This window comes from Podarcis gaigeae (assembly GCF_964106915.1).
Source record: "Podarcis gaigeae genome assembly, chromosome: 1".
Lineage (NCBI taxonomy): Eukaryota > Metazoa > Chordata > Lepidosauria > Squamata > Lacertidae > Podarcis > Podarcis gaigeae.
Window position 1 is genome coordinate 93,235,275 of NC_139678.1, and position 21,281 is coordinate 93,256,555.

At 42.5% G+C, this 21,281-nt stretch overlaps 1 protein-coding gene across 1 annotated transcript; it reads right to left on the minus strand.

Annotated features, from left to right (window-relative positions):
• Positions 1–259: 259 nt before the first annotated feature.
• Positions 260–20,942, minus strand: MUC13 (mucin 13, cell surface associated). The gene is made up of 12 exons (XM_083744881.1): positions 20,808–20,942; positions 14,603–15,010; positions 13,694–13,816; positions 13,257–13,363; positions 9,755–9,813; positions 8,735–8,889; positions 6,857–6,991; positions 5,898–6,015; positions 5,274–5,311; positions 3,621–3,708; positions 2,832–3,060; positions 260–1,885 (listed from the first exon to the last, which is right to left on the minus strand). Exons 1-12 carry the CDS (start codon positions 20,860–20,862, stop codon positions 1,847–1,849), a joined length of 1,554 nt encoding a protein of 517 aa, XP_083601007.1. The 5' UTR covers positions 20,863–20,942; the 3' UTR covers positions 260–1,846.
• Between the last annotated feature and the right edge of the window lie 339 nt (positions 20,943–21,281).

The following is a 21,281-nucleotide window of genomic DNA, read 5'->3' on the forward strand; positions in this document are numbered from 1 at the left end:
TTCTTTTACAAGGGCATGAAAGGAGAGGTGAACCATGGTGGGAGTTTGTAGTGGCATCCGATTGTCCCATTCTTCAGCTTTCCTGATCAAGTATCTCAAGAAAACTCTTGTGCTGGCCTGGCCTTCAATTCGGTTTCTGTACTCAAACCATGTCACTGTAAGACTATTTGAATAAGAGGAAACAATAGGTGGTATAATCATTCCTGGACCCCACAACCCAGTTTGTGGACTAGCAAAGCCGAAAAAAGGACAACAAAGCCAGCATTTAAATATTTATTTATTTATTTATTTATTGGTTGGCCACACTACAACAGAAGGTCTCCAGGTAGCTCCAAGGTAAAAAGAAGAACAAGAATAATTCATACAAATAAATAAGATACAGGAAATACTATTAATGCAATACAAATACAGGATCAAAAAGTTCACTTTCAAAACAGAACAGAGCAGAGGAAGACAACTCAACAGCCATAGTAAAAGTGAAATCATTATGGGCGTGATTTCAGGTGTGGTGATTTGGATATATGGATAGCAAAAGTAAGATTCTTGTAGCCATACCATCCAACACTTCTCTGATGAAAACAGGTACATTCCATATCTGTCAACATTTCTCCGATGAAAATAGGGACGAACTAAGGAAAAGCGGGAAATTCCGGGCTCAAATCAGAAACCAGGATGGCTTCTGTAAATCCTGGACCGTCCCTGGAAAAGAGGGACACTTGGAGGGTCTGTTTTGGGGGCCGTGCATCATAAGAAGCTATGTTTATTCCAATAAAAAATTGTATCCTTGCACCAAAAGTTTCAGGAACACCGGAACTCAAGTTTGTTAACTAAAGTTATAGTTAATGATAGAGCACCATCTTGTGGCTGTTCATAATTTTTGCAAAGCAATTTTGGCATTTTTTGGATAAGAACAACTTGACATAAAATAACTATGGTCACGTATTACATGCTTTTATTTAAACACTTATAGCAAGTAAACAACTTTAAACAGTTTCTTAGGGAAAGCATGACTGACACTTGATTACATCTGTGCGTCATAATTAAGAGTCATCAAGCAATCTACAAGGACATGAGCATTTCTATGGCAGGCCAAGAACAAGTTGTCATTCAGGCCCTGTTGGAGCCAGGCTTCTAGGGGCCAGTGATATCTGCCTACAAACCATCAGCAACTGATTGAGGCAGGTACAAGTACTCACACTGTGCTGTGTAGATTCCAGAGTTAACAGCTAATTTTGGCGAACTGGTAATACTACTCTTGGGATCTTTATTGAAGACAGTTCACCCACACACACTGATAGGCTTGGCTCGGTCATAAACACCTTCCCTACTTTGGGGGAGGTTAGCACTGACCAATAAAAAACCACTGTGTAGCATGTTTACCCTAGAGAGATAGCAATGACAACACAGGGTATTGCAAATAAATTTATTTACAAAATAATTTTAAAAAGGGGGGGCGTTGTGCTTAAGCATGCTGCTGGAGATATATACGGAGTTAAAAGGATTAATAGTACATTACAGAGGTCATGTCACTAACTTGTGTTACCTGGACTGTTCACCTAGTTTCTAAGGCAGAGATACAGGTAATATTTGTTGAAAACAATACTAAAAAAAATCCTTTAAAAAAAGACAAGAAAAAATGAATCAGCCTTTCTCTGGACTGAGACTAGAGCTAGTGCCATTTAGGTGGCATGTTGATCCTTCAGAAGTGATTAACCGGATTCTTCTTCTGTATTGTGAGCACTCTAATTACCAAACAGCAGTGTTAGAAAGTGGTTCAGAAGAAACGTGTGTTGGCTTCTCAGTAATGCTCACATTCACAAACATCCGCAGTCTCTTATGGCTGGAGTCAGAATCTGTCTCTTGATGACATTTCAAGCCAGGGATTCTATTAAACAATGTAAAAAAAAGGAAAACAATTTAACAGGTATAGATGCAGTCACAAGAGTTCTGTTGCCTAGCCATATATATTACAAAACATGCTTGTTCTGTCTCCTTCCACTAGTCACACCTCCACCATTTAAAAGCTAAAAGTTAGTTCTGTGCTAACAAGCCACAAATACTTCATTATCACTTTTATTGCTATAATTGTGTTATTAGGATTATCTCCCGTTACCTGAACTGCAATGTTCAACGCTAGTTATCCAAATTCTCTAGGTGTCCCACAGCAAGAGCCAATATTAGAGGCAAGGCAAGGCAGGAATCTGTCCAGAGGATCAGTGCTCTAAGGAAGCTGGGTGTTGAGTTTCCCATTAGAGTTCAGTTCCCAGTTACAAATGCTGTCAACCATTCAAGGCTTCCAGAGCAAGAGCTGCTAACCCTCTGGCTCTTTTCTTTGACTCATTGCATGAAAAGCAAATGTCCAAGCAACAGCAGAAAAAGAGAGAAGATATTGTAGTTCTTGCAGCCATCACTCAGGTTCCAGCAATAGCTAAACACCTCAAGGAGATGGGATACTGCAGCTTGGCAAAAAGGGGAGAGAGTTTCTAAGCAGTTTACAAAATAAACTGAACCAATGGGCAAATATTTAGGGTGAGTAGGTGAGTAGGGTGAGTAGCACCCTTAATTCTTCTAGCTTCGGAAGCCTTCCCCTCCCCTATGTTGTGGCTTTGCTATCTTATTTTGTTTTACCTACTGATTGATTTATGGCAACTTATTTTACTCTATTGTATATTTTGTTGTAATAGGTTGTTTTCCGTTGCAGGGACTTTTGTGCTGAAAAATAGTACAGAAAGGAATTGTAGGAGCCGTAATAGTAATAATAATAATCCGGAACTGTAAAAGGCACAACAGTGCATTAGAAATGAGCAGCGTGAATAAAAGCAGCCACTTACATTGTCGTCATCATAGTCCCGTTCAGGGACGTAAGCCTTGTTTGCTGCGCCTGCTTGGTTAGCTGTGGTTGTTCTGGTTGCCTCTGCAGGATTTCCAGCTTGGACTCTTGGGAACATCCTCTCCTTTACAGCAGGGTTGCTGTAAGAGCCATTTCCAGGAGTTTCTCTTGTGGTTGAATAATCATTTTGTAGCAAGCTCGTTCTTTCAAGTGAAGGCTCTTTATTTCTTCTAAGAGGGAAGGAAGGAAGGAAGGAAGGAAGGAAGGAAGGAAGGAAGGAAGGAAGGAAGGAAAGAAAAGATGAACACATCTTGGTCTTTTCCATACCCTGATTAGCCTTCCTGTATTCCCCAAAATGTAAATTGGACACTTCCCTGAAATGAGTGATAATGAATAATCACAAATAGTGCTGCCACGCAAAACAATGGCCAGGCAGGGTGCAGCTGATTGTATCAGTTTAAGATGATAAATGAATATTTTTGGCGACAGCTGCTACTGGGGATACAGGAGTAGGCCTGTGTCCACCAGGAAGCCCAAGTTGTTCTCTTACAGCATTTTAATACACATTCAATAGGGGAAGTTAGACTAAAGTTACCCGATTTCTTTCAATGAATCCGGGGACACTTTTCAACTTCAATGGATTTTGTATGGGGACTGATTTGTAAATCCGGGGACAGTCCCTAGGAAACGGGGATGTCTGGTAACCTTAAGTTAGACTCAAGTGGCCACCCAGTGTTCTAAACTTTACCGTTACGCATATTCAGACAACTCAAAGCGCCGTCATTTGTACCTGATTACTTTGTAGATGAGCACTCCAATTAAGGCTATAATAACAACTCCACACGCAACAGATACTCCTACGAGGGCTGCCAGGTAAACTGAAAAGAGAATGATGATGATGATAATTTGTTATTTATATGCCACCCTCCTGACTGGGTTACCCCAGTCATTTTGGGCAGCTTCCAACAAATTAAAACACAATATGACATCAAACATAAAAACTTCCCTGAACAGGGCTGCCTTCAGAAGTCTTCTAAGAGTCAGATAGATGTTTATTTTATTTTATTGCACACATGATCCTCTTGCAATATATACATAACATGTTTTAAGGGGGGGATTTGGGAATCCAAAGGGTGTTAAAATATAAATTGTTTAGATCTTGTTTATATGTTTATTTTTTGTAACTTTTATGGAAGGTGGGAAAATCGCGGAAGGGAAATTTGGGTCGACTTTAGGAAAAAGGTTTAAAATTAAATTAAAATTGGGTTTTTTAGATTAAATAGATATAAGGTTTTAAATAAGTACTTGTTGAGCGGACAATAATGAAATTATAATACAGAAGGGGGAGGTGTGAGGAGGCCGGGGAAATAAGGTTTAAGAAAGAAAGGGATTGGAATTATACCTGTTTCTTTTTGTTTGTTTGTGTATGTCTGCATGTTGGTTTGTGTTTATGTGTATAAATGGTAAAAAGGTAAAGGTACCCCTGCCCGTACGGGCCAGTCTTGACAGACTCTGGGGTTGTGCGCCCATCTCACTCAAGAGGCCAGGGGCCAGCGCTGTCCGGAGACACTTCCAGGTCACGTGGCCAGTGTGACAAGCTGCATCTGGCAAGCCAGAGCCACACACGGAAACGCCGTTTACCTTCCCGCTGGTAAGCGGTCCCTATTTATCTACTTGCACCCGGAGGTGCTTTCGAACTGCTAGGTTGGCAGGCGCTGGGACCGAGCAGCGGGAGCGCACCCCGCCGCAGGGATTCGAACCGCCGACCTTTCGATCGGCAAGCCCTAGGTGCTGAGGCTTTAACCCACAGCGCCACCTGCGTCCCTAAATGGAAACTTTAATAAATATCATATTAAAAAAAAATACATAACATGTTTTATAAGCTATTCAGAAGTAGGGATGGACAAATCTATCAGCTTTCAGTTCTCTCAGGTTCTCATTTTTCCGATCTTAAATTCCGTTCTCCACATATTTCCAGCAATTTGTGTGGGATTTCAAAAATCTAATTATGAAAATTATTGGGCATTTTGGTGTAAAATTATCCTAATGAACAGGGTTTTGTATGCAGTTTGGACCAATATACACATTTCTGCAAGCTATTTTCCTCAATATAATGCATATTTGTATGTTATTTTCTCTAATATAGGCATTTATATGTACAATTTACTCTAATGCATGCATTATTGTACACATTACTAAGCTGAAAAACATCACTGCAAAATTTGGAGAAGTGTGAATTTTTAAGGATAGCTGTGTTTCAGTTCACGTATTGTTTTGAAAAATGCAAATTCAGTAAGTTTGCCTTTAAACACAAACTAAATTAAATTAAAGGTATATTTATCACTGTGAATTCATTGTCCTAATTCTGTTACTATGGACTCTGCTCAACTTGCCGAGAATGGCTCTAGGCTTTATATAAAAACCACCCCAAATTCATGCTTACCTTCTTTACAGTCTTCCCCAGAGTAGCCAAAAGCACACCTAAAAACAAAGAAAAAGTTACACAAAGTGACTACTGCACATGACATCCAAACTATATGGGGATTGTCCAATGGTGATAGTAACTACCAAGAAGAAATAGAACAGAGGGACTGACACACTTGTCTTTCTATAACCCAAATGACCTTTTCTGGCCATCACAGCCTCAAGAGGCCATTGCCACTCTAATTAACCCCCCCTCCAATTTTCTGTGCCCCCCATTTTTTTCAGTAACAAATTGGGGGGGATGGAAAAAATGGGGGGGGGTCCTCAGCACCTCCCCATGCCTTCACATCTTTATCCTCCCTGTAGCAAAACATCAAAGCACTTAGAGCAGGAGTAGAGAATCATTTCCAGTTCAAAGGCTTCATCCCACATGCCAGTGGCAGGCAGAGCCAGAAGCAAAAAGTGGGAGGAGCAAGAGATGTTCTTTGGGGACAGGTATGGCCTGGGCAGATTCCCAAGGTCAGACAGAAAGACCTAAACAGCTGCATTTGGTCTGTGGGCCTGAGATTTCCCACTCCTGCTTTGGGAAAGGCCAGGGAGAAGCACAGTAAAATACCCCCTCTTCCATTTGCCTCTTACTTACTCCTGACATTTGTCACCCTCTTTTTGGAAACCAGACTGACACCGACACTCTGGAACGTTTCCCGTTGTCATAATACAGTGTTGATTCTTTTCTGGAGAGCACTCAGTGGACTTACAAACTGCAATGAAAGTGGAAAACGAGGTAAAGGTAAAGGTAAAGGTACCCCTGCCCGTACGGGCCAGTCTTGACAGACTCTGGGGTTGTGCGCCCATCTCACTTAAGAGGCCAGGGGCCAGCGCTGTCCGGAGACACTTCCGGGTCACGTGGCCAGCGTGACATCGCTGCTCTGGCGAGCCAGAGCCGCACACGGAAACGCCGTTTACCTTCCCGCTGGTAAGCGGTCCCTATTTATCTACTTGCACCCGGAGGTGCTTTCGAACTGCTAGGTTGGCAGGCGCTGGGACCGAGCAGCGGGAGCGCACCCCGCCGCAGGGATTCGAACCGCCAACCTTTCGATCGGCAAGTCCTAGGCGCTGAGGCTTTAACCCACAGCGCCACCTGCGTCCCTTGGAAAACGAGAGAGAGAGTCAAATATAGCATTGGACCGTACCAATGGAAGTCAAAAGTACTTGCTGCACAAACACAAAATATGTGGCAGAAAAATCACAGTGCAAAACATTTCCAGGTTAAGGGGGATGCAAACATTTATTTTATTTTTTTCTGGAAGCAAATGACAAGGAAAGGAGAACTCAACTTCCGCTATACTCCCCTGGAAATGAATATGTAGGGCAAAATTGGGAAGACGAAATAAACAGCTGTGTAAATTCAGCTATAAACCCCAGACATAAAGGAAGGGAAGGGGGAAAGTAAGAGAAATGCTATGGGATAAAATATTCAGGGTGGGTGCAATTTGGGATGAATGCTCAATAAATAGGTAGTCTGAAGGAACCGAATGACAGCTGAAAGCAGAGATGAGAAGGGTGAGAAAGAAAGCGCACACATCTGTGATAAGGCCTTACGTAAACAAGCTTTGTCCTCAGGGTTCATCTTGGCAAGACTTGGACGACATTCACAGGTAGGATGAGAATCACTGTTTGTGTCACTGCATATTGTAGTTTTTCCATCACAGCCGTAAACAGCACACTGTGATAGATCTAAAATGGAGTGCAACAGCAGAGAGAGCAACATCACTTTAAGCAACAGTTATTTCTATATGTTAAGCACAACTTAACAGCGGATTCTTTCAAGGAAGGAAGCAATTAACAAGGGCAGCTGGCACATGTGTCTTCAGTCAGTAGCGGTTGGTGGTTGGGGTGGGGGTGGAGTGGCATTGCTCACCTGGCTTCCTAATATCCTCACTATCTTCCCATCTCAGGAACTATCAGTGACACTCAGTGTTAGGATGCCCGGTGAGCAGTGCTGTCATGTTGACTGCTACTGCCTACAGCTGTGGTGGGGCAGAGCCTCTAGAGCTTATGTACACAGCACCTGCATGAATGTAAAGCAGCAAGCAGGGTGCTTCAAACTTTGGTCACTAGCAATTAGTCTCCAGTATTTTCTGTGCTCTAGGTCACCAAGCAAGTTAGGCTGTATTTTGGAAAAGAGTACCCTCTGAGCTTCACTTGGAATAAATTGGAATAAACCATTGGCTGCCGAGCCAGTTTTATCAGCCGTAGCAACTTGTAGACAGTACTGTCTACTCTCCTGGCTGTGACCTCACATTTGCCTCTGGCTCTTTGATCCTCATCCATCTGATTCAGTGCCTGCCTTCTGGCACAGATGTGGCCATTTTGATTGCTTTTCTGAACATGTACCTGCATCTCATCAGTGCCCCGTGTGACCCTATCTTGGAGCTAGCAAGGTCTGACAACACACCAATGTTTCAAATACCATATTTTTTGCTCTATAAGACTCACTTTTTACCTCCTAAAAAGTAAGGGGAAATGTGTGTGTGTCTTATGGATCGAATGCAGGCTGCGCAGCTATCCCAGAAGCCAGAACAGCAAGAGGGATCGCTGCTTTTGCTGCACAGTGATCCCTCTTGTTGTTCTGGCTTCTGAGATTCAGAATATTTTTTTTCTTGTTTTCCTCCTCCAAAAACTAGGTGCATCTTATGGTCTGGTGCGTCTTATAGAGTGAACAATATGGTACATGGTTCCAGTAGATGCCTTCATCCTGTTTACTGTTCCTTGGCCTGTCACTATGTTAATTATTTGTCCTCCAAACCTCAGGTAAAACATCTAACAATATACTGCTTTGGGGGTGAAAGTATAGGAAAGATACTTAACTCTCACATTAAGATTGAAACTTTCTGGTACAACTGAGAGCAGCAGGAGATTTTGTGTAAGATCTCACATACACACCCACTAAAAACTACTATTAACATAGTAATAATTTAGACAGCAAACAGGTTCTGTCACAGAAAGTCTTGGCTTGAGAACAGCAGCAACTGGGGTTCTGGGGTGCAAAAACTTATCTATAGGGAGCAGTAGCAGTATAATTGTGTAACTGTCAGAAACAGTACAATTACTTTATCCCAACCAACAGGAAGAACTTGGGATTGGTATATATATATATATATATATATATATATATATAGGCAGGAAATGAACTCAGTGCTATTGCTTTATAATGTCCTCCCTAAGAGGTGGAAGAATTAAATTCACCTATCTCTGCTAGGCTGGACTTGATTGACTGGTCGCAGTTCATCTCAGCAATTAAAGTAATAGGTATCTACTACAGGGAAGAATGGGACTTTGGTCTCAAGAGGAAGGAGGAACGAGAGCATTCCATTCAGTAGAAGGAGCACTTTGGGGATAGGGATTTCTTTATAGACTACTTAGTAATAACACTGGTGTAGGATCATGTAAGGATTCTGAAAAGAGTAAGGTACTTACTCCGATCAAACTTGATGACATTCGAACTATTAACCTTCTCCATCCATACTTGAGGTGTTACTTTTGTGTTTATATCAAACAAATTGATTAACGTAATGTTGATGTTGCTTGCAGCTTTAGCCTTACTCAGCCTTTTTGATGCTTGTGTAGATTGTCTGAAATGTATATACATACATATCTTAGAGATACGTTAGCAATATACTCTGTGTATGTACACACACACACACACACACACACACGAGTCAAAGTATATATATGGGTACCTTATGCCCTTGTCGACCCAAACACTATTGTAGACACCAGTTAAGTGACCTAACATATTATTCATTAGATCAGTGTTTCCCAACCTTGTGCCTCCAGATGTTTTTGGCCTACAACTCCCATCATCCCTAGCTAGCAAGACCAGTGGTCAGGGATGATGGGAGTTGTAGGCCAAAAACATCTGGAGGCACAAGGTTGGGAAACACTGCATTAGATGATGCATTATGAGGGGCTACCCCACATTTTGTTCTAAAAAATTGTTTTGCCCAGGTAACTACCATAGAGTTATCAAAATTTTCAAAAGTAGAGAGTCGGTAGCTTGGCTTTTGAAAAACAGGGGGTCCTCAGTAATTTGCTAATTGGGAACCACTGCTCTAGAGTACTAGCAAACTTGATTCTTCCAAGTGTGGCTCCTTATGTAGCCAAAATGATGACACCATCCAAGCCCAAGAGGGAGGTATCTGCAGGATAGGGGAAACTCCCAAGATTTGCAAAAGTGCAAAAAAAAATGTTTAGAAAAAGAACCCTAATTGTGGGGCGGTGGAGAGTCTGATGAAGACTGAGCATGCTTACTGGCCTCAAAATACTGGCTGACAGTCCGAGATAGAAAAGCAGAAAACCCGGGGGGGGGGGGGGAGGGACGGAAAGGCATATCCTTGAAAAGAGCATGAGCTGGAATCCTAACTAGGAACATTCTACACTGCAACATTTTGTTGAAGGCGCTACTGGCTATGTATATATTAAACTTGCCATACTTACTTTATGCTTATAATGATTGTTTCCCGGTAACTTTTCTCATCTTTGAATATTTCACTGAACTGTAAAACATGAATAAAGATAAGGATCAGTTTAAAGGAGGCAGAAAACATAGAAAAACAGATGAGGGGAAAATGACAAGTGCAAAACTGAATCCCAAAGCAGTAGCCCATGTACCCCTTCCAGTCCCCTATTTCTTAGAGGTCTCCCATGGACCAGAAGCACAACTTGCGAGTCGTGTCAGTAATGAGTCATGCCTCCAATGCAGTAGGCACAACTCTATGGAACCCCCTCTCATTAGAAATCAGGCAGGCACAGTCCCTGCAAATGGTTTTTATTTTAGAAGGCATTTGGACTCTGAACATTGTTTGAGTGTTTCTATAGTCTGGTGTTTTGATCTAAGTTTTAAATTTTTTAGACAGTCAGTTTTATTTAGAACTCGCACATCAATCTCTTGAAGCAGAAGCACCTTGTGTTTTAAGTGTTCTTGAATGCTTAGTTTTTGGAACCAACAGTAGCTTAAAAGTTCCTTTCATGCTGCTCTAGGGTGCTGGAGGCAGGGAGCCTGCTAGAGAGCGAGTGATGGGTCTTCAACCCCCTGCAGCCTGAGAACACTATACTATTGCTTGCAGTAAACAACTACAGTGATACCTCGGGTTTCATACACTTCAGGTTATATATGCTTCAGGTTACACATTCCGCTACCCAGAAATAGTGCTTCAGGTTAAGAACTTTGCTTCAGGTTGAGAACAGAAATCGTGCAGCAGCAGCGTGGCGGCAGCAGGTGGCCCCATTAGCTAAAGTGGTGCTTCAGGTTAAGAACAGTTTCAGGTTAAGAACGGACCTCCAGAACGAATTAAGTACTTAACCCAAGGTACCACTGTACCAGGAAGGTGGTGTAGAGGCTCTACCCTAGCCAGCAAACCACTTCTTACAAGATGGCAACTGACACATTGGGAGCAAAGATCAAACATTTACAGAGCTCACTTGTGTGGAGCTCTAAGTAGCTGAATATATATTTATGTCTTCAGTCCCCCTACATGCTTCCCAAGGCAGTACTCTTTCATTTCCACTCTTGCCTCCATATTACAAATTTATTTTCAGATGTGATGTACAATGTAGGAAGAAAACTGGGAATAAACTTCATTTGCATGTAACAACAAACCCTGCTTGACCATGGTTTTGCTTAATGCAAACTGAGCTGCTGAGTAACTCACAGATGTTATGATGATAGCTCTAGAAACAGACCACCATTCAGCTTCATTCAGATGTACTCATATACTGATTTTAAATTATATCATATTGTTTCTTTTATTTGTATTGCTTCTTTTATTTCTTATATTGTGTTTTATTGTACAGTATTAGAGTTTGAATTCTATGGAATGTAAATGACAATACAATACCATAAAAGAAGCAAGGAAACACTATTTAAAATCATACCGGATCTAGCATAGTGCATTACAATTTGTACAACGTGCAACTCACAAGTGGTGCATCAAGAGAAAAGAGTTTAGGAACTGCTGCTCTGGAAGCACACACAGGTTTTAAATGATCAAAAAAATTCAGCAGAATGTATATGCAAAAATAAAACTGATATTTACACACATATCTGAACTGCCCGTTGGATTAGTTTCCTCCCCTATTTATGTTCAGTGGTGTCTTGTATAAATTGATAGTGAGGTTTGCACCAATTCAGAACTTCATCACCTCTTCCAATCAAGTCAATCGCCAAGTGAATAATCAAAGGGGGAGCTGGCTTGTGGGGCAGTGCAGTCTCTGCCATGGCCAGGAGAGGGATCAAGTGTTCCCAGGGCTTCCTTTTTTGGCATGGCCCAGAGAGATCTTGAGAAGGGGCAACAGGCTCTTTAAATGGAATTGTGGGTCCTGACCTTGGCCTTCTTCTTTTCCTTTATTTTCTATAACTTCATAACCACTTCTGATCAGTCTTGCCTTACAACCACTAGGTTTGATTGGGTACAAACTGGCCCTCAAATTTGAAGGCAATTCGAAGGAGTTTTTTTATGCGTGGAAATAGCCGAGATATATCACAAGGCTGTAGACAAGAGTATCATTTTAATACAATTATTAAGTGGCATTTTCTGGGTAGTAAGTAAGCTTGCATTACACAAACTTGTTTCTCAACTATAGGAGAAAATGTCAGTTTAAATAAAAGTAGTATCTGCACATGCAGACAAAGACTCTCCTCCCTGCAAGAGAGGGGAGTGGTTGTGGCCGGGAGCCGGACTCCGCCTCAAGCAGGGGGGTGTTTGCCCCCTGCCTCCCACTCACATGGCTTGCGCCTACGCCCTTGGCCAGGCACCCAACCGGGTGCTTTCAAGGGGGCGTGTACAGCAGCCTGAATTGCTGCGGCGCCAACCTCCAGCCCTCACTTTTTTGTCGTCCCGTCGCGAGTCACCCACCCTCCACTCCCTTAGAGCAGGGTTTCCAGTTTTCTTTTGGCCTTGTTATGGACCTTAGGTTGGTCGCCCTGGTTGTCCAGGGGGCCTGGTAGGAATTTTTCCATTTGGCATTAGGCTTTTTGGTTTTTTCGCCTACCTCGTAGCAATCGTCACAACTTTCGTGGTATTGGTGAGTAGGTTAGGCATTGGAATAATGTGTTGTGGAGTCGAAGGGCTAGGTGTGGCCATCGCCTGTGTCTTCAATTTTTGGGTATTCCGTTAAAGGAATCCGGCGGTCGTGTATTCTGTCCGATGCCTGCTTGGCGGGAGGCCATGGCACGACCCTCGGTGACATCAGAGGAGAGCCTATAGTTGGATTAGCATCAATAGGCTCCACCTACTGGTGAATAAACCCCCCTTGTTTTAGACATCCAATGCCTAAGCCAATACCTTTTCACTTGCTGTAATCAATAAAGTTGTGGCCTTTTCTTGCCCATTAACCTTATATCACGTGTCCTTGTGTTTCATTCCACTGCGCAGGGTTCGGGTCCTCGAACCACAAAATCAGGTTACAGTGGTGCCTCACAAGACGAAATTAATCCGTTCCGCGATTCTCTTCGTCTAGCGGTTTTTTCGTCTTGCGAAGCAAGCCCATTGACAGCTTAGCGGATTAGCGCTATTAGCGGTCTAGCGGCTTTTAGCGATCAGCTGAGAAGTGGCCTATCAGTGGAACAGCTGATAAGCGGCTTAGCGCTTAGGGAAAGGGCGGAAAAAAGCGGGGGGGAAACGCGGGAACTCCCAAGATTTTTTCGTCTTGCGAAGCAACCCCATAGAGAAATTCATTTAGCGAAGCGCCTCCAAAAACGGAAAACCCTTTCGTCTAGCGGGTTTTCCGTCTTGCGAGGCATTCGTCTTGCAGGGCACCACTGTATAATGTGTATGTCAAAAAGCACCCTCAGTGAACTTTTTCTCTATGTAGTTTAATCATACTCGCTCTGATATATCTATGAATAGCAAGAAATATCTATATGCACCTATGTCTTTAAAAGAAAAAGATGCAGAGCATTAGTTTATAACAAAGAGGATATACAATGAAAGAAACTTACAATGTTGGTGATGTTGTGGTACAAAGCTGCATAAACTTCAGATTGAATATTTTCCATAGCTTGATCATATGGTTGCATCAGAGTGAATTCTCCTGGAAATATTTTGCCTAAAATTACAATGGATCTTATATTAGTCATATAATGTCTGGAAAATTAGTCCTCTATTATCTGTAGCTACATGCTAGACTTGCAATTTGTCAATGTATGCTTGCTTTGAAAAGGATATATTGTCCTGTCTTAGACAAGAAGCAGAAAAGAATTCATGATTCCAGGATTTGTGTTAACAAAGAGAGAGAATGCTAGGCATTTGTGAATGGATACATATTAGTGTTTTCTTCAGACATGTTCAGCATTCACTAAAACAGAAGCATCGTAACAGAAGCATTTCTATTCATTTGAACAGAGCCACACAAGAGATAAATAAATGCATAACTCACCTTGCTGGCAACCTGATGTGTTCATATAATAAAATCCATAAGGACATTGGCATGAAAAGCTTTGGAACAGATCAATACATACAGCAGCGTATTCACATGGTTGGTCAGCACAAGTAGGGTGTCCTAAAATGAAAACTATAATGAGAACAAGGATTTCCACCCCTCCTTATAGATTATACATTAGTAGAACTTATAAAGCCCACCAGATCCATTGATAGCGCACAATGGGGCTTCCTCCTCTCTCCTCCGCTGTACATACCCGTCACCACCCTCATATCTTCTCCAAAGAGTTGTATGAAACACACACCCCAAGCAGATTTAGGGGATGTGTCTGTTAGGATTCTTTTCCCGTGTTGCAGTCATGGGATTGTTTATATCACTTGACGGTGTATGTTTTCATTCCACATTGTGGGAAGTGACGGAGACAGGATGTTTGGATTACCGTGTTTCCGTGATGTAGGACATTTGTCCTTTGTTCTTTCTCTTTGCAGTCTGATACTGAAGAGGAAGAAACTGAGTTATGATGCTCCGAGTGTGTATATGTAAATAAATGTAGTTTAGCCAAAATGCTGCGCTACTGAGTCTGTACGCTGACTGCCTATACTCTGCTGATTCTGAAGTGTGCTGATGCCTCTAAGGTATCAGTCGCTGTGATGTTCGGGCTGGAGAAAGATTTTGAATCTCCCAAACGAACAACCAGGAGGGAGAGAACATGTCAGTCAGGCATGTGTCTCTGCCAGACTCCTACTCGTGTGTAGGACCTCCTGACAGTGCCTGGGGGCGGGGAGAAGAGGGGGAAATATTCTGTCACGAAAGCAGACAATCTTGTTATACAATATGCTTTGCAATTTAATTAGTGTCTGGTTATTTTGAACAAAAAAAGCCAGGAAGCAGTTGTGTAATGATTACCTGGTGTAGTTACTATTCCTGCAGTTGCAGTTGAGGAAGTTGGAGCACCTGTTGAGTTTGTGAGCATGGAGACACTTGATATTTCTGTGGGTGTAGAGACATCCGATGTGTCTGTGGGCATGGAGACACTAGATGCTTCTGTGGGCATGGAGACACTCGATGTTTCTATGGGTTTGGAGTCACTTGATGTTTCTGTGGGCATGGAGACACTCGATGTTTCTATGGGCATGGAGACACTAGATGCTTCTGTGGGCATGGAGACACTCGATGTTTCTATGGGTTTGGAGTCACTCGATGCTTCTGTAGGCATGGAGACACTCGATGCTTCTGTGGGCATGGAGACACTCGATGTTTCTATGGGCATGGAGACACTAGATGCTTCTGTGGATGCTGTGGTATTTGCTGCTCCTGAAGGTAAAACAAATAAAGGGGAGAAAAGCACTACATCTCTGTGTGTCTAATCTATCTATCTAGCTAAACAACAAATAGCAATTACTCACAGAAAGAGTAAGAGAACTAGTGTCATAAGCAAGTACACTTATTCAAATCTAGAATAATTGTTTGTTTGTAGAATAATTTGTTTCGGCCATAGTGGAGTTTTGGTTCACAGTTGTGGTCCAGTGTTTAGGCCATACATATTGTCTCTAGTGGGCTGTGGGAGTGGGCCTCAAGCCTGCATGACTTCCACCACACAGGCAGCACTTTCAGAGCCTCTGGATGTAAACACCTGTATAAAGAGGCCCTGGTCCCATGTGATACATATGCTAAGGAAAAGGAGTGGACAGGTTGTCAGAGTGGGGTCTACTCATGTACATATATGTGCACATTGGCCACAGTTCTCACTGAAGGCTCTGCGTGCAATACCGGAGGGTGAGTGAGCCTGAGGCCTTGTCACGTGTAAGACCCAGACCGTACTTCAATTAAAATGTATTTATAAAATATTTCACTCCAAAATAATTCTCAAAACAAACAAACAAACAAACAAACAAAAGATTGTGGAGCAGTCTAAAATAGACAAACTGCAAAACACTTATCAAATCATTAAAAAACACACACCTAAATAAAATTTCATGCCCAGGACAGATGTACAAAACCACAGTAACATAGGAAGCATATACTGAATCAGACCACTAGTGCATCTAGCTCAATATTGCCTACTCTATGCTAACTGGCAACAGCATTTTCCTAGCCCTACCTAGAGTTGCATGCAAAGCAGCTACTCTACCTAGTCTATTAGAACAGGTTGGCCCAACTTTTCATACTAAGTGCGCCACAGGTGTACTTAGACACGGAACCCACAAGCCACACACTGCCTTGTCATGCCAGGGGTAGAACAAGGCCAAAATTTGACATGCCCCTCCCAGCCCTTGTGCTGCCTTTCCAAAGCCAGGTAAATGAGGCGCTGGGTTTGGGGAAGGAGGTGTGAGGCTCTGGCAGGTCCTAGAGCACTCCCAAAGTTGGGAAAGCACGAACTAGGCCTTGAGAAGGAGGTGGGAGGACTCTAGGACGCTGCCAGAGCCCTCATGCCTCTTTCCCAAATCACAGTGGCTGAGGGCCACTAAAAAGACTTCAAGGGCCACATGCAGCCCTTGGGCCACATGTTGAATTCCCCTGTTTAGAAGGATGGGACCTAAAGTACAGCCTGCCCAACTGTACCACAGTAGATGAAGCAAATATGTGGCCTTCCTTGAGATATGTGGAGCCCAGGACCGTTGCAGCTTTGGAGGATAAAACCACCCTGTTGAACTAGTCCTGGAAGCCATTCAGCAGGCTGTTGAAAATGTTGGGGTGCAACTCAGCTTGCACTATAGGCTAATATACCTGCATGAAGAGGCTAGATAGAGAAGAACCTCCAATTTTCCTAGACTGTCCCTGTGCTGATCTCAGGTGCTAAGCAGCTCATTTCTTACTTCCTCCTTCTTCATTCTTAGCTTGTTAAAGGAGCGATCTTTTGTGTGCCCTCCTGCTGAGAACAAAGAGCAAACATGGCTCCTTGTATATTTCCATCTTAGCTAGAAAGAACTTTCCTATCAAGTATAATGAATATACTATCCTGCAATGTTATTTTCCTAAACTCTCAGTGTGATTTTATCCAGGGTAAAGTGTGTCTTTCAGCAGTGATTCAGTATAAAATTCAGCATCAGTATAGACACCATTGGTAAGGAAAGGAGTTGTACATGCTCTGAGGCTGCCTCCAATAAAAGTTGGACTTAATAATTCTGCACAAGATGCAGGTTACAAATCAGAACAGTTCCACAAAGAGTAGTAAATTTCAATAATCAAAATGGAAGGCTATGAAAGAATAAATAATGGTAGAAAGTTCTGTATCCTGGAGAAAAGAGTGTCACTATGACATTAGTCGGAACTAATCAGATGTTATCTCACCCACAACTGTCACCTCAAGTAGCAAAGCTGATCAAATATTACATTTGTGCTGTGCATCTGATTGGATCTTTTCTGAAACCCTGGAGAGCCACTGCTATAGACAATACTGAGCTGAGTGGACCAGTAGTCTGACTTGCAAGTGAACTGTGACACATTTTATCAAAGGGGCAATTAAAACCAGACCCCTTCCAATATTTTTTTTTATTATTAAAAAAGACTCATTTTTCTCAGTGTGCCCTGACTTTATTCCCTATGTAGTTAAGAGACTCTGCAAGACCACACCCAATTATATTATACTCATATTAAGAAGAATGACTAATAAACACATGATACCTGTTTATAACTAGAAACAAACTGAGATCTCCTAATCTGATATTGGCACACAAGGATGATGTAAACATTCTAACTGTATTTCCTGTTACTCCTATTAAGGAAATGAATGGTGTCTCTTATCATAAAACAAGGTTGCTGGGCTACTTTCAATGTCTTTTTAGTAACATATAAAGCCCTGAACAAATTGGGATCAATTTGTCTGAAAGTTTGCCTGCCCCTGTATAGACCTATAAGATCACTTAGATCATCTGGAGAAATTTAACTCATGGCACTGTAGTCTACAGAATATCCCAGCGCAGTGACCCGAAAACGGGAATTTTCTGCCATGGTCCCTGTTAGCTGATTGACACTTCTCATGAAGATTCAGCTATACAGTTTGGTGTATTCCTTGTCCTGGGCCCTGTATTATCCATTGAGACACATGTGACTTAAGTGGCTAATAATAACTTTCAGCAACTGTCTGGAGAAGCGGACTTCACCTTTATTTCACAAGTGCTTATTATATAATGTTGCCAGGAGAACAAAGATCCCTTGCCAATTTATGAGTGTTTCCTTTGTGCACTTTGCTTCCAAAGGTTCTAGTTTTCCTAGCAGAGGAAAGCTAAGAAGAAGCCAGGCTGCACAGGCCCAAGGCCGAATCCCACCAAACATCTCTATTGACACAGACAAGGGAGTGGCTTCACCTGCTTAAAATTACCATGGGGCCTTTAGATAATGTAAACTCTCCTACTTTCACCTGGCTCGGATTTAATCAATGTCTCTTCATATGCCAGTTGTTCTGCTTCCTGGAGCCCTTAACTGTAGAAGAATAGCAAATGCTCTTGAAGAAAGGTGTGGATACTGTTTCTGGTTGTATATCCCCCCAAAATTATTCTAATACCATACCATATTATGGCACACCACACCCTTAGATAACCACTGTGTTTGCTTATTTTTACTGGACTGACCCTAAGCTAGTTTAGTTTAACCACCTTTCCACAGTTAGCTCTCCCCAAAGTGGCTTACAACAATTATCCACTTATTATCAAAATACAAAAGACTGGAGAGAAAGGTGCATAGTTCTCTGTAGTCTTATAAATCAACCTTGTGAGGGTTTTCACAACTCAGTGTGACAGGACATGGAGGAGAAGCAAGATAACACTGTCATGAAATTTGTTTAGCTTTTTACACAAATGTTTCTCTTTTTCATCATGCAAATTACAACTCTAAAACTGAAACTCATAAGAGCTGACATCAATATTATTGTCAAGTAAATTTGGACAATGCAAATACCTGAGAATTTCAAACTGGTTGAAAAGATAAAGCTTCATTCACAGTATAGTAGTTCTGTTACATAACTTGGATGTGAAGTGTCTGTTGTAAACTGTTAACCTGTTCCAGCAAAGGAGATTTACCCCTAGAAGGAGGCTATTGCATGCATCACTGCCACAGGTGAAAATACTCATCCCTATCTGCATTCTGATGATTTTCCAGGTCACATTGAACGGACTGCATGTAGCTTTTTAATCCAGATAACAATGCACAGTACCATCTGGGGTCACTTGGTGTCACATATGTGGTTACTAGTTGCATGCAGCTACAACTGGAGCCTATATACATATTGTTCATTTCCTTCTGTCTCGAGAGACATTGCAATGTGCCTCCTGTGGTGAAGTCATACTTCTGCATTAGCAGCACTGAAGTGACCTCCCCAGAGCAGAAGCCTGGACATATATATGGAGGTCCTGGGCTGCCCAGACAACAAGACCCCTCTCTTGGCTTTGCAGATGTAGCCCAAAGGCAAGGAGAGCAATACGTCTGGCACCAGCTTAGCTGCAGGAGTTGCCAGAAGGAGGCATACAAGGCTCTATCCAACCGTCTTAGGGACTCCACTCTGGATTTGTGTAGGGTTCCCTCCTTAGCTTTTCTTCTTCTGACGATATCCCATAAGGCAGTGGAGGTTTAGGATCAGAGTTTTCCTTCTCCTAGATGGGCTACCCTCCCTGTCTGACAACCCCATCTGCCCCTCACTTCCCTCTACATCATGTGCAGAAAACACCTTCCTGACCATTGGACCCACTATTGGTCCCCTCTGCTCAATCTGCAAGAGCCTGTCTTTGCTTGCAGGGAAAGTCCCTAATTCACCAAAGGTTTGAGACCCATTGGCTACCCTCACCTGGTTTAGCCAGGGGTAGAAATTCAGTATGCGGCTGACACCCAGCTCTACCTCTCTTTCAAATCAGAACCAGTGAAGGTGGTGAAGGTCCTGTGTGAGTGTCTGGAGACGGTTGGAGGATGGATGGCAGCTAACAGATTGAGGTTGAATCCTGACAAGACAGAAGTACTGTTTTGGGGGGGCAGGAGGCGGGCAGGTGTGGAGGACTCCCTGGTTCTGAAGGACCAGGTGCGCAGCCTGGGAGTCATGCTGGACTCGCAGCTGTCCATGGAGGTGCAGGTCAATTCTGTGTCCAGGGCATCTGTTTACCAGCTCCATCTGGTACACAGACTGAGACCCTATCTGCCTGCGGACTGTCTCGCCAGAGTGGTGCATGCTCTGGTTATCTCCCGCTTGGACTACTGCAATGCGCTCTATGTGGGGCTACCTTTGAAGGTGACCCTGAAACTAGGGTGAAACTACACCTAATCCAGAATGTGGCAGCTAGACTGGTGACTGGGAGTGCCCTCCAAGACCACATAACACCGGTCTTGAAAGACATACATTGGCTCCCAGTACGTTTCCGGGCACAATTCGAAGTGTTGGTGCTGACCTTTAAAGCCCTAAACGGCCTCGGTCCAGTATACCTGAAGGAGCATCTCCACCCCCAACGTTCTTCCCAGACGCTGAGGTCTAGCGCCGAGGGCCTTCTGGCGGTTCCCTCGCTGCGAGAAGCCAAGTTACAGGGAACCATGCAGAGGGCCTTCTTGGTAGTGGCATCTGCCCTGTAGAACACCCTCCCACCAGATGTCAAAGAGAAAACCAACTACCAGACTTTTAGAAGACATCTGAAGGCAACCCTGTTTAGGGAAGCTTTTAATGTTTGACAGACTATTTTATTTTAATATTTTGATGGAACCTGCCCAGAGTGGCTGGGGAAACCCAGCCAGATGGGCGGGGTATAAATAAATTATTATTATAATTATAATTATAATTATAATTATTATTATTATTATTATTATTATTCTACTGGGGTTGAGGTGGAGTATTTCCATATAGTCAGAAGTACAACCCTTTTGGATTGCTTAGCTAGTTACTTAAAAGCCAAAGTTCTGGCCTAAAGCTGCAAAGGTGGTTAACACAAAACAGTTAACTGAAAAAAGAAGAAAGAAATTGGCTTTCATTGCAAATCACCACGATTGCCGTTCATAGATCATGGATTAATAATTGAGATGCAGAAGCTGACAAATTCAGTCCTTCTAAAGAGAAGGAAAGGAACCCATAAATAAATGGGTTTATCCCACCCACATAACTGGTATTTAACCATCTTTCAGAGAAAAGGTTGCCACTTACCTGCCTTTGTACAGAAGATAAACCATACAACGGTGAGGAGAACACAGCCTTTCATTGTTGCAGTTGCTCTCTGCTAATCCTACAAGGAAATGTTTTCTCCCCTTCGGTTTAGTATATTTTAGATCATCGTTACCAGTCCAGAGGTCAACTTTTTATTGACGTCAGAACTGTGAATGGATTGTATCACTTAATTTATGGCTGGTGCCTTACTAAATGTTGGGATGGTGTTTATGTATTACGCATGCTCCCAAAGACTTATGTAAGCAGGCATCCAAATTGATGGTGGTTTAAATACTGTTTTATTGGTAGTATATACCAATATTTTAGGGTTTTGTTGTTGTTGTTTAAAAAAAAACTTTATGAAGAAAGCAGGTATAATAGTGATTGTACAGCAGAGACTTTCTTTCTTTGTTTATGATTGGAATTGATGTCTGTAGGCTGCAATCCTAAAGCTGGGGGAGCAGGAGCCAAAAG